Source organism: Plasmodium malariae (genome assembly GCF_900090045.1).
Source record: "Plasmodium malariae genome assembly, chromosome: 7".
Taxonomy (NCBI): domain Eukaryota; phylum Apicomplexa; class Aconoidasida; order Haemosporida; family Plasmodiidae; genus Plasmodium; species Plasmodium malariae.
This window is the reverse complement of record NC_041781.1, coordinates 1,028,266-1,040,781: the sequence shown is the minus strand read 5'-3', so window position 1 is coordinate 1,040,781 and position 12,516 is coordinate 1,028,266. Positions and strand designations below refer to the sequence as shown.

At 26.3% G+C, this 12,516-nt stretch overlaps 3 protein-coding genes across 3 annotated transcripts; 1 reads left to right on the top strand and 2 right to left on the bottom strand.

Moving 5' to 3' along the window:
- Positions 1-605: 605 nt before the first annotated feature.
- PmUG01_07030300 (dihydrouridine synthase, putative) lies at positions 606-2,312 on the top strand (the record flags this gene model as incomplete). Its single annotated transcript, XM_029004045.1, has 1 exon — positions 606-2,312. One exon carries the CDS (start codon positions 606-608, stop codon positions 2,310-2,312), a length of 1,707 nt encoding a protein of 568 aa, XP_028860773.1.
- Positions 2,313-3,241: 929 nt separating this feature from the next.
- On the bottom strand, positions 3,242-5,890 carry PmUG01_07030200 (conserved Plasmodium protein, unknown function; the record flags this gene model as incomplete). The annotated part of the gene is made up of 4 exons (XM_029004043.1): positions 3,242-3,311; positions 3,555-3,634; positions 3,903-4,011; positions 4,539-5,890. The coding sequence occupies 4 exons, from the start codon at positions 5,888-5,890 to the stop codon at positions 3,242-3,244; spliced, it is 1,611 nt and encodes a 536-aa protein (XP_028860772.1).
- Positions 5,891-9,139: 3,249 nt separating this feature from the next.
- On the bottom strand, positions 9,140-11,092 carry RECQ1 (ATP-dependent DNA helicase Q1, putative; the record flags this gene model as incomplete). The annotated part of the gene is made up of 1 exon (XM_029004042.1): positions 9,140-11,092. One exon carries the CDS (start codon positions 11,090-11,092, stop codon positions 9,140-9,142), a length of 1,953 nt encoding a protein of 650 aa, XP_028860771.1.
- Positions 11,093-12,516: the final 1,424 nt, after the last annotated feature.

The window sequence follows — 12,516 nt, the reverse complement described above, 5'->3', positions numbered from 1 at the left end:
TACGTGCGCGCAAATTATACTACAAAATAAAAAATACAAAAATTTAGTTCGCACATTGGCGCTAAAATGGTTATGAATAACACATATATGTATACATATATATATACATACATATCTATTTAAAGGTTTTAAAAAGAACGTAACATAACCTAATAGGAAGTACCAAAATAAAGGCTCATCATATTTTTTGAACACAAACAGTTACACAAAATAAAATACTTCTTTTTCATCTGCTTAAAAAAAAAAAAAAAAAAAAAAAAAATTGTACTCCCGTTTGAGGCCTAAAGGAAAATATGTAATTCCTTCAATATAAAATTAATACCATACAATAATGAAAAACTTGCGGATATATTATTCAGATTTATCCATCGAACTATTGAAAGTTAACAAAAAATTTTCAAGTAAATTCTTTTTTATTTTTTTTTGAAAGATTATTTTACATGTTTATAGTTTTTGTAAACTTTCCATTATATTCAATTTAGTATAACAAAGGTCAAAAAAAACAAAAATAAATAATAAAATAAAACATATTTATAAATTATGTTAATTATTTTTTTTCCCTCCCAGTTTCCCTGTTCGTTTTCAATCCTTTTTGAACAAGTTAAATGCAAATAAAACTTCTAAGAAGTTTGATCATAAGCATATACTTTATCTATTTCAAAAATCATGGTAAAACAAAATTGAACGAAAGAAGATATACTCTCGTAAGAGTATATTATTTTTTCATAGATAAAGAAAAATTTCATAAAAACAAAAAAAAAAAATTATGGTTTTATACAAAGGGTAAAAGGGATTTATTATATGGTTTTAATAACAATAGTGTGAATTACAAGAATACAATAAGAATAAATGGGAAAAAAAGAAAAAAAGAAAAAAGAGGAAACAAAGAAAGGAGAGAAAGCAAAGAAAGCAATATGACCATGTTAATAGAAAATAATGTCGATGAAGTGTTACGCCCATGTGAGAATGTATTTAAATTTGAAAACATAAGTACATGTTTAAATGATGCCTATCGAAAAGGTAGAAGTGAGGCAATACCTTTTATACAAGTAGCTCCTATGATTAATGTAACGAATAGACATTTTCGAGCATTGGTAAGAATTATAACGAAAAAAGCACAACTATGGACAGAAATGATAGTTGACAATACGTTATTGTATAACTTAAATAAATTAGACGAATATTTAGGTTTTAACAAAAATGAGCATCCAATAGTTTGTCAATTAGGAGGATGTGATGCAATATCGTTATCTGAAGCAGCTATTTTAGTAGAACAAGCAGGATATGATGAAATAAATTTAAATGTTGGATGTCCAAGTACAAAAGTAGCTAATAGAGGAGCTTTTGGTGCATATTTAATGAAAAAACCTGAACATGTTAGAAATATTGTATATGAAATAAAAAAAAAAGTACAAATTCCTGTATCAGTTAAAATAAGAACAGGTGTTGATGAATATGATTCTTTTTCTTTTTTAAAATCATTTATTGAAACCGTATCATCAGCAGGATGCAATCATTTTATTGTCCATGCAAGAAAAGCATGGTTAAAAGGTTTAGACCCAAAACAAAATAGAAGTGTACCCCCATTAGAATATAAGAAAGTATATGATTTGTGTAAATTTTATCCTAATATAAAATTTACATTAAATGGAGGTGTAAAGTCTATACAAGAAGCAGTAGCTTTATTAAATGGCTACATCCCACAGAGTAACAAATTAAATGGTGCTAATAATGGTAACAATAAAAATAATAATAATGATACTACTACAAGTACATTTTCCACAACAACTACCACGCCCACTACCACGACCACTACCACTACTACTGATAGTACTACTTCTACTAATAATAATAATTGTTATGATAATAATAATGATAATTACGAGTTAGTTGAAAATTATCATATAAATCCGTTATATGGCGTTATGATAGGTAGAGCATGTATGGAAAACATCACTATTCTATCACAAGCAGATACGTTGGTTTATAATGAAAAGGCTCCAAGTAGTGCATATAGTAGGAGATCAGTATTAGAAGCATATAAAGTGTATTTAGAACAGAATTCCATTTTTTATAATTTACCAAGTGCGTTTGAATTATTGAAACCTATTTTAGGAATACTTAAAGGGATGCCAGGTCATAGAATATTTAGAAACAAATTAGATGTATATATTAGAAATTACGCATCAACTATGCAGTGTTCTGAAATTTTAGAAAAAGCTATCATAGATGTTGATAGTGTTGCTCCTGGTTGTTTAGACTTACCCTTGAATGATTATAAAATGCAGCGGGAATACGTAAAAAATTTTTAACTATTTACAAATATGCAACTAGAAAAAACAAAAATAAAATAAAAAAATTAAATAAATAAAAACAAATAAATAAAAATAAATAAATCATAAAATAATAAAATAAGGTAAAAAAAAAAAAAAAATAGCCTCTCTCCTTATGTGTTTGTATTATATGGTATAGTTTTTCCTTTTTTCTTATCGCTCATGGATAAACCCCTTGCGAAATAATGATTTGTTTTTTAAACGTTTTTATGTTATTAATTAAAGTTTTACGATAAAAAAAGTCTTTGTTTATAATTCGGGATTAACACGTAAGTATGTATGTATGTATGTATGTTTGTATGTATGTATGTATGTATGTATGTATGTATGTATGTATGTATGTATGTATGTATTGAGTACCATATGTATTTTACTTGAGCTACGTTTTATGCGGCCTCATTCGTTGTTGTTAATTTGTTGCTAGTAAATTTGAATTGTCATTTAGTTTTATTTTATTCTTTCTTATTTTACTTTATTTTGTTATTTTGCATTTTATTTTATTATTTTGTATGTTATTTTTATTTCATTTTACTATTTTGTATTTTGTATTTTATTTTTATTTTATTATTTTGTATGTTATTTTTATTTTATTAGTTTATTATTTTATTTTTTAAGTTACTATGTGCTTTAAAAATAAGTGAAATATCACGAGTATCACAACAGATTTATTTTCGTCGTTCTGCTATATCTTACTCTGTTCGATTTTGTTTTTTCGGTTTAATTCCCATTCTTTTCAAATATTTTACTATATACTTCACTATATCATAATTTGTGTTGTATTCTCCTTCGTTTTTGACAACGTAATTATCATGAGATTGTTAAATTTTATGTGTTATTGATTTTTAACGGTCGTTAATTTTTAACTGCTAATTTTTAACTTCTAATTTTTGATTACTGCACATTTTTGATTACTGTACATTTTCGTTGACTGCCTTTACAATTTCGTTCGCTTCCATTAAGTATTCTTTTTGTAATGACCTACAAAAAAAAAAAAATAATAATAATAAATAAACAAATAAATCTGTAGGGCAGTAAAGCAACGAAACAATGGAGCCGTAAGCCAATAATTTATAAAATTTTGCTCGTAACACACAATAATAAATATGTATGTTCAACTGTCCATATAGTTCATAAAAGAAGAACTTTATTTAAAATTATTTCTCCTGCATGTATATTTTAATAAATTTATTAACAGGAAAAAAATAATGGCTTTATTCTTACGTATTTTTATTTAATCTGGAAACAACGGAATCCTCATTTCCATTTAAAGCGTCCAGGGTTAATCGTAGCACATTGGAGCTCTGTGAAGTTTCAAAAACATAACAGAACAAAATAAAACAAAACATAACAAAATAAAACAAAACATAACAAAATAAAAGAAAATAAAACAAAACATAACAAAATTGATTCAATGGAATTTCCATGCGTAAATGCATTCACATGTGCCTATGTGTGTGTGAGCATATATATATATATATATATATATATATATATGTACATGTTTATAGCTCAATACGCACGAAAAGAAATATTTTTCTTAATTTCCCCATATTTTTAAGAGGCTGATACCTTCTGACTATTCTCTTTGCACAATTTTAGTTTGGCAATTGTTTCTTCCTTGCTATTTTTACATACGGAATGAATCATATCGATTAAATCTTCAATATTTGAAAGGAGACTGCATTTTAAAAAGAATAGAAAACATTTAATACATAGCCATTATTGTAGTGCTGTGTATGAAATGGTATGAACAATGAAAGTATGAAAATTGATAAATAGTAAGTATTGTTAAAAACGATATACTTTAAAAAAAAATATGCAAATCGTGCATATCATACAGTTCATATGTGTCACTGTAAGATACATGAAAAAAACATCTACACAGTGTTTGTAAAAATAATGAAACACAAGAAACTTCATATAAACGAAACTGTTAAATAACAAATCAGGAGAGATGATGAGATGTTTAATCCTTAATATGTTCAGCGTTCACCAAATTATGACAAAAACGTACAACACTCACATTGCACACCTCTTAACATTAAATTGGAATACTTGGAAACGAGAAATGCAACAACGGAAAAAGTTTTTCTTTTTTTTTTCTTTTTTTTTTTTTTTTTTTTTTCTTTTTTTTCTTCTCACTTCTTCCCTTTTCTTTTCTTTTATATATATGAATTAATCATTTACAAAAGTGTAGATATATACCATATGGCGAAGGCATTTTCACAGAACAGCAGAGGGGGGTCAACATTGAATGTTACTTGCGCATCCATAGTTTCTTTGGTATCCTGACGGTGTATATTTTCTGAGTTATTATATAAATTTACCAACTCATTTGGTGTACCTTTTTGTCTTTTTGCAATTAAATTTGCCCTTTCAATAAGATTGTTTTTCCTCATTTTTATATCATCACTTGTGACAATTACCATATTTGAATTGCATTCCCTATATTTATCACTTGGGCTACTTGAATTATGCTCTACATCGGAATTACTATTTTTTCTACTCATTTTGATATTACTCTTAATCGAGTTAATTGATTTCATTTGCTCACTTGTTTTTTCATTTTTTTTCTCAGGTTTTATAGCTGTACTTAATTTACTTAACATATTAAATTTTTCAAAAATTTTCGAAAATTTGCTTTTTCCATTATTATCAAAAGCAACCAATATACTACTATCATCATTTTCATTACCGTCTTTTTTTGTTTCAGTTGAGTTTTGTTTTTTATATTCATTATTATGGCCTTCTTTGTTATTTAAAATAATATCATTCATATGTTTGCTGGACTTGTGTGATACGGGTGCCTTTACAATATTTTCTACTTTTGACTGTTTTTTCTCATTTAAATTTTTTACTTTTGTAGACTCAATATATGTATTATTGTTTTCTTCTTTTTCAGTAATCTTACTTAACGAAGTAATGCTATTTTTACTGTGCAACTGGACATTGTTATTATTCATATTGTCATTATTCGTATCATTAATTTCATTTTTTAATTTTGTACCACTTTTGTAAAGATTGCTCACGCCTTCATCTTCTGTTTTTTTTAAGTCAACTGATTTACCATACGAATCATCTGCTTTGTCATTTGAATCCACCAATTTACCATTTGAAGCGTTGTGTATAGTATCCATTTTCCCATATTGACCCTTTTCCTTCAAATCATTGTTTGGTATCTTTTTTGAAGTTAAATTTTCCTCTTTTGAAGATGTATGTGATGGTAAAGAAAGACCCAAATTGTTTTTTTTCTTTCCTTTTAAAAATCTGAATTTTTCTTTAACTTCTTCAAGAACTTCTTCTTCTTCCTTTATACTATTTCTTTCCATTTTTGAAGAATTCTTCTTTTTGGATCTACTGAAAAGCTTAAATTTTCTAAAACTAAAAAAAGATGTACTCTTCTTATTATTTGTATCACTTGAACTGTCACTTGTAGCTGAATTTTTTTTTTCATTATCCTTTTTTTTTTTACCCCATTTTACTTTCGCCTGTTTTTTTAAATTACCTAACTTGAAAGCGTGCAACCTTGTACTTTCAGGCGTCTTTTCGTCGCTCATATTGGAGCGGAAATGTTAATTATGTTTATTTTGCTAAAATGTGCTAAGGTGTGCTTTATATTTTTATATTATGCTATATTATGCTATATTATGCTAAATTATGCCAAATTATGCTATATTATCCAATATTGTGCTAAATTTTACTTTATTTCTCTTTGTTTTACATTTAATTTAAAAGCGGTTTGACCACATTTTAAGGAAATAAATTCCCTTTTACTATTCGGTAAAAACATACCTTTTAATGAATACTCAAAATTTTCCGTGTGTGGTGTAAAATGATAAAACGACAAGTGTTTGCGAAAAAAAATTATACAACAGATTATATATGCATTTCAAAAAGCAGAACGAACGAAAAAAAAAAAAAAAAAAAAAAAACAGTTAAAAATGTGTAAAAATTGTGTAAAAAAATAACCAAAAAATGAATAAAAAAATGAACAAAAAATGAATAAAAAAATGAACAAAAAATGAGCAAAAAATGAATAAAAAAATGAACAAAAAATGAGAAAAAAATGAGTAGAAAGTTCGTCAAAAGGATTAAAAAGGCGAACAAAAATTATTAAAAAATAAAAAACCTGTTAAAACAACGGTAACCATAGAATAATTCCTCTCTATGAATCAGATCTGTTTGTAACAGCTATAATTAAAAAGCATTTGAAACACCAATAGTGCTCCACATATATATGTAAATTTAAAAAAAAAAAAAAAATATTGCAGCAATAGTGAATATGATAATGCAACCATACTTTGACAACTACTAATTTATAATATATCATAAAAAATCATTTAGATATTTCTTTTTAGTTCATTTTTTTTTTTTTTTTTTATAATTAAAAATAAAGATAATTAAGGAGATTGGTTTCAAGTACCCACCTATTGTTTTTTTTTTTTTTTTTTTTTTTTTTTTTATTATATATATCATTCATATGATTTATATGATTTATATTATTCATATGATTTATATTATTCATATGATTTATATTATTCATATGATTTATATTATTCATATGATTTATATTATTCATATCATTTATATGATTTATATGATTTATATTATTCATATCATTCATACGATTTATATGATTTATATTATTCATATCATTCATACGATTTATATGATTTATATTATTCATATCATTTATATCAGTTATATCATTTATATCATATTAGGCATAAATTGATCCATGCACCACAAAATTAACACATTATAAATGAAATTTTTTTTTCCTTTTTACGCAAAGTCTATTTTGAGAAGTATGGACAAATTTGACACTTAAATTTTTTTTTTTTTTTTTTTTGTACATTTTGAAAGTTATTGTATTTATATTTGTACGTGATTCGTAAGAAATGACTATTCTTTATTGGAACTGAAAAGACTTCATATTTTTTTTAGATCTCTTGAGATTTTTTCAGTTTAATTCAGTTTTCTTCAGACTTTTTCTAGATTTTTCTAATCTCTTCCAATTCAATTACTGATGTGTGGGAGACGGGGAATTTTAAAAATTGGAATTTTTTTTTTTTCTTTTTTAACAGCTGAAACTTGTTACCGCTATCAGATTTTGCGCATGTAATTAAATATTATGAACAGGAATATTTTTTTTTTTTCTTTTTTTATTTCAATATTCTGAACAAGTCAGAATAAATGCGAAATGTATTTCGAAGCAAGTAAACCCGTCGGTATGTTCACACATCACCTATTTGAACGGCACACACCGCACAACATATGAAACCGTACGAATTACTTAATGCGCAGGACACTTTTACAGTGTTCCAGTTAAAGCGTTAACAATTAAATTTTTTCCTCAACTTCGAACTTTTCAATGTTGGACATTGTTAAAATATTATGAGTATGTGTGCGTAATGGATTTCACATTTTTTTTGCATTAATTTTTCTCATGAACAGTTTTTTTTTTTTTTTTCTCTTTTTCTTTTTCTTTTGGCTTGTTAAATTATACTACACAAAAAGAGAAAAAAAAAGTTCAAAGTGTCTCATTTTAAATGATTGAAGAAGAACATGTTAAATGAAAAAATGAGGAGCTTCAACAAATAGTAATCCTCTAACAAAAATACGATTCATTTTGCTTTGAAACATGTAATTATATAAATAAAAAAAAAGAAAAAAAAATACGCAAAAAGTTTGCAAACAGCTTAGCTATATAAAATATAGTCCATTATTTGCATTTGCAAAAATGTACCTAACAAGCAATTTCTTTTGAATTCTTAAAAAATAGAAAAATTTTCACGCATTTTTCAACGGTTATTATGAGAACTTGCAGAAATATCAATCATTATAGAAAAAAAAAAAAAAAAAAAAAAAAAAAAATAATAATAATAATAATAATAATAATAATAATAATAAAACAAAATAGAATCAAATTGAACAACTAAAAATATTAAGGCAATAAATTGAGTAGCATTTTTAAAAGCATTTACTGGGTAGCACAGTGTGGTACATTTTTCTGTACATATACGAAAAATAAAAAAATGAAAAAATAAAATAGAATAAAAAAACACAAATACGTTCATAATTTTTTCTTTCTTACTAAATAGCTTCATCATTTTTTATAATTATAGGGGAAATTTAATGTGAACTCTTTTCGAAGTTAAATATTCTAAAAGACATGTAACGCATTTTTTGCACTTAAATTGGTACACTTCCGTTTTGAAAATAATAAGATTGTTGACTTCGTTACAACACTGTACGCTACACACGGATAGGCGAAGTAAAAAAAATATGAATTTTAAACTATACATATTCTCACAGAATTAATAGTATACTTAGTGTTTTACTCCTATTTAGACAAAAAGGGGAAAAAAACAAAGCAGAAATGCACAAACGTAAACGTTAGTCACGTATAACCGCGAACATATGTACATATATACGCGAAATGTGAATTATACTTACTAAAAAATTGCTGAAAAGGTGTGCGTTTTCATGTACAAAATTAGAAAAAATTTTTGTGCATTTGTAGTTCATCCGTTTAGCATATTTAGAGTACGTGAAAAGGTTTTAATACCATAAAAATAGTGTGGCATTCGGGGATCAAATGGAACAGTAATATTTGTGTAATATATAAGGGGATGTACACATAGAAACATGGGAAATTGTCTGCACACATTTGTAATTACAAAAAAAAAGGTACTCTTATGTAGAGCCACCACGTAGATAAAAATTGCGCGTAAACGATCAGCATAAAATTGCATTTGCTCTTTCTCTTTCTCTTTCTTTTTTTTAAAAAATTGCTGACCACATTATATTTTCCTGGGAACTTTGAAAGATGAAAATGTGGGCTTCCTTCTAAAATTAACGCAATGTAACGGTGTGTTATACATTTTACTTTTATCTTTTGATTCCTGTTCAAGTTTATTTTCCATTAGTTCCTCTCTTCTTTCCAGTTCTTTCATTACTTCAATAATTCCCTTATCTCTTACTTCCTTCGAGATTATGGATGATGCACTTTGAAAGGGAACAAAACCTTTAATTTTTTTGTTGGTTAATTTATATTCATTTAATTCCTGTTCCTTGTCTGAATATGAATCATCACTTAGTATATGTTTCTTTGGGTTCACATTTGGATTAATTTTTTTGCTATTATAACTTTTCTCCTCCTGTGCAAATTGCGCATTCAAATTTTTTCGCTCATACAACTTTAACACTTGTTGAATTTTGTCTTTTGATCCTCTTATGTCGAAGCAGTATGAACAGCAGTAGGTTTCATCCTTCTGCGTATTTCCCAGTTCGTTGTGTGCGTTCCCTAAATAGTTGCGAGCTATATCATTACTGAAGTTATTTCCACTACCATTGCCGCTGATCCTATAGCCGTTACCACCACCGCCATCACCCCCGTTTCTGTCGCTATTTTTATGGCGTGTCTCCCCAAAGTAGCTAAGAATTTGGGACCTGATGCATTTTTCGTTAATGCACATATTATGAACGCATTCCAATTTGTACATTTCTTTTTCGAATTTTTTTTCTACATCGATATCATGCATATCCAAATTGGCGTAGCTACATTTTATGATATATGATAACTTCTCTACATCTTCTTTGGAATAATACAAATAACAAAAAGAAATATTTCCATTTCTACCTGACCTACCTGACTCTTGGTAATAATTTTCTATAGACTTGGGTAGGTTAAAATGTATAATATATGATACATCTTTTCTATCTATACCCATACCAAATGCTATGGTTGCAACTAAAATTTTTGCATTACCTTTAACCCATTTTTCCTGTATTCTTTTCCTAGCATTGTTTGTCAATCCAGCATGGTAACTCAAAGCTTGTAAACCTTTTTCTCTTAAATATTTGGATATTTCATCACATGTACTTCTTTTAAAACAGTATACAATACCAATTTTGTTCATATTTTTTTTTTCATTAATAATATCTAACACACTTTTCTTTTTTTCTATTTTTAATAAATCACTATATACTATGACGTATTTTAAATTAGGTCTATTAAATGGGGTTCTAACAATTCGAAGACTATTATTCTTATCTTGATTCAAATTTAAATTAAGTATAATATCATTTTCAACAGACTTAGTAGCCGTAGCTGTACAACTATATATCCTAACAAAAGGGCAAGTTTTCAAAACTCTGTTTAAATTCCTATAGCTTTTTCTAAACTCACATCCCCATGTACTAATACAATGAACTTCATCTATTGAAATAAGTGAAATTTTTTGATTCATATAAAGCTCTTGTATTAACATAATAAAATATTCACTTGTTGCTGTTTCGGGGGTAATGAATAACACTTTTATATTACAATCATTATAACTTTTTAACAAAGTTAATATATTTTCGTTTTCTTTTTTTTTCAATGAACTGTTAATAGTTTCAGCCATAATATTTCGTTTTTTTAAAGATAGTATTTGATCTTGAATTAATGAAATTAATGGACTAATCACTATACTGATACCTCCAATAAGTAAAGGAATAACTTGATATATTAATGATTTCCCTCCCCCTGTAGGTGTTATATTTAAAACATGCTCAAAATTCTTAATTGCATTTAAACATTCTATTTGTTTTGTTTTAAACTCATTAAAGGAGAAATATTCTTTCAAAATGGTTGTTGCTTTAAGGATGTCTATATTAGCGTATTTGTTTTTGTACTCATTTAATAACCTATTTGACATCTCATCCTCCTTATTATCAAATGTGCCTTCTTTTATCAGGTTTATTTCCCCCATGGTTTTTACTCTTTGTCCTCTTCGATATTCATGCTTGTAAAATTTGGCTATTTTGGCAGGTCACTATATGGGGCATTACGGGTTTCTTAAAATGAGTACTGTCAAGAGGGGTATTTACAAATTGTGTCAAATTGTAGCAATTTTTGGCAATTTATATAGACTTATATCAAATTATTTCGAATTATATTAAATTAATTCAAGTTATATTAAATTAATTCAAATTAATTCAAATTAATTCAAATTATTTCGAATTATATTAAATTAATTCAAATTATATGAAATTAATTCAAATTATTTCAACCTGCAACATATTATATCAAATTAGTAAAATTGTATCAAATAAGGTCAAATTATGTGAATATATATATATATATATATATATTTTTTTTTTTTTTTTTTTATTTTGTTTCAACCCAACTGCTTTATAAATAAAGGATGTAAAGAAAAAATTGTTCAAGGAAGCTTCCTGGTCATATGTTAATGAGAATGATTATATTTGAAATTTTATACCTCTGAATAAAGAAGTAAAAACAATTAAAAAAAAAAAATAAAAAATATTCCATATTTTACGGGCTATAAACATATATAAAAAGGATCATTTAATTGAACTTCATCATTTAAACCTATTCCGGAATTAATCGATCGTATTTTAGGGGACAAAAAGAAATAACAATTTTTTATTTTACGTACATTTTAGGTACCATTCACATACCAATTTCTCATCATTTACTTTTTCCCCGTTTTTAAAAAAAATAAAACAGAAAAGCGCAAATGTTGACTCTTGAAGGGGGCACATACCATACACCTGGGTATATATGCGGACATGTGTGAACTATGTATGTATGTATATGTGCATTATAGCTGTTTAATTTATGTACTTCTATAAGATATGCATAATTTTTCATTAACACAAAAAGAATGCTTTATAAAGGCAAAAATTCCCTTTCGTTTTCTTTCCCATTTATATACTTACCTGATTTGACTGATTTGTGGTACATCATTTTAAAGAAAGAAAGACTAACATGTTGTTATTAGGTATGTTCACTATTTACGTCATAACAAGTGGTACCTAGTCATTTCTTAAGATCAACGAAAAACAGTTAAGAGGGAGCAAGTTTCCTCAGTCATAATTTATTTTATAGTATAGCGCTATAACAAAAAGGACAGAATAGAATATCTTTTCTTTCGTACTTCTGTCTTTTCTTTTTTTTTAAAAAAGCTATCTATTTACAAGTTTTTAAGACCATGTGATATTTTCCTCTTTAAATTTATTAAAAACAGCATACTGTTCCCCCTCACAGATTAAAGGGTGTACAACAATATATAAAAAGAAAAAAAAAAAAAAAAAAAAAAGCAGAAATGCTTTTTCATTTTTTTTTTTTTTAGGAATAATAAAGAAAAATATATCATTAATGTCATTTTGT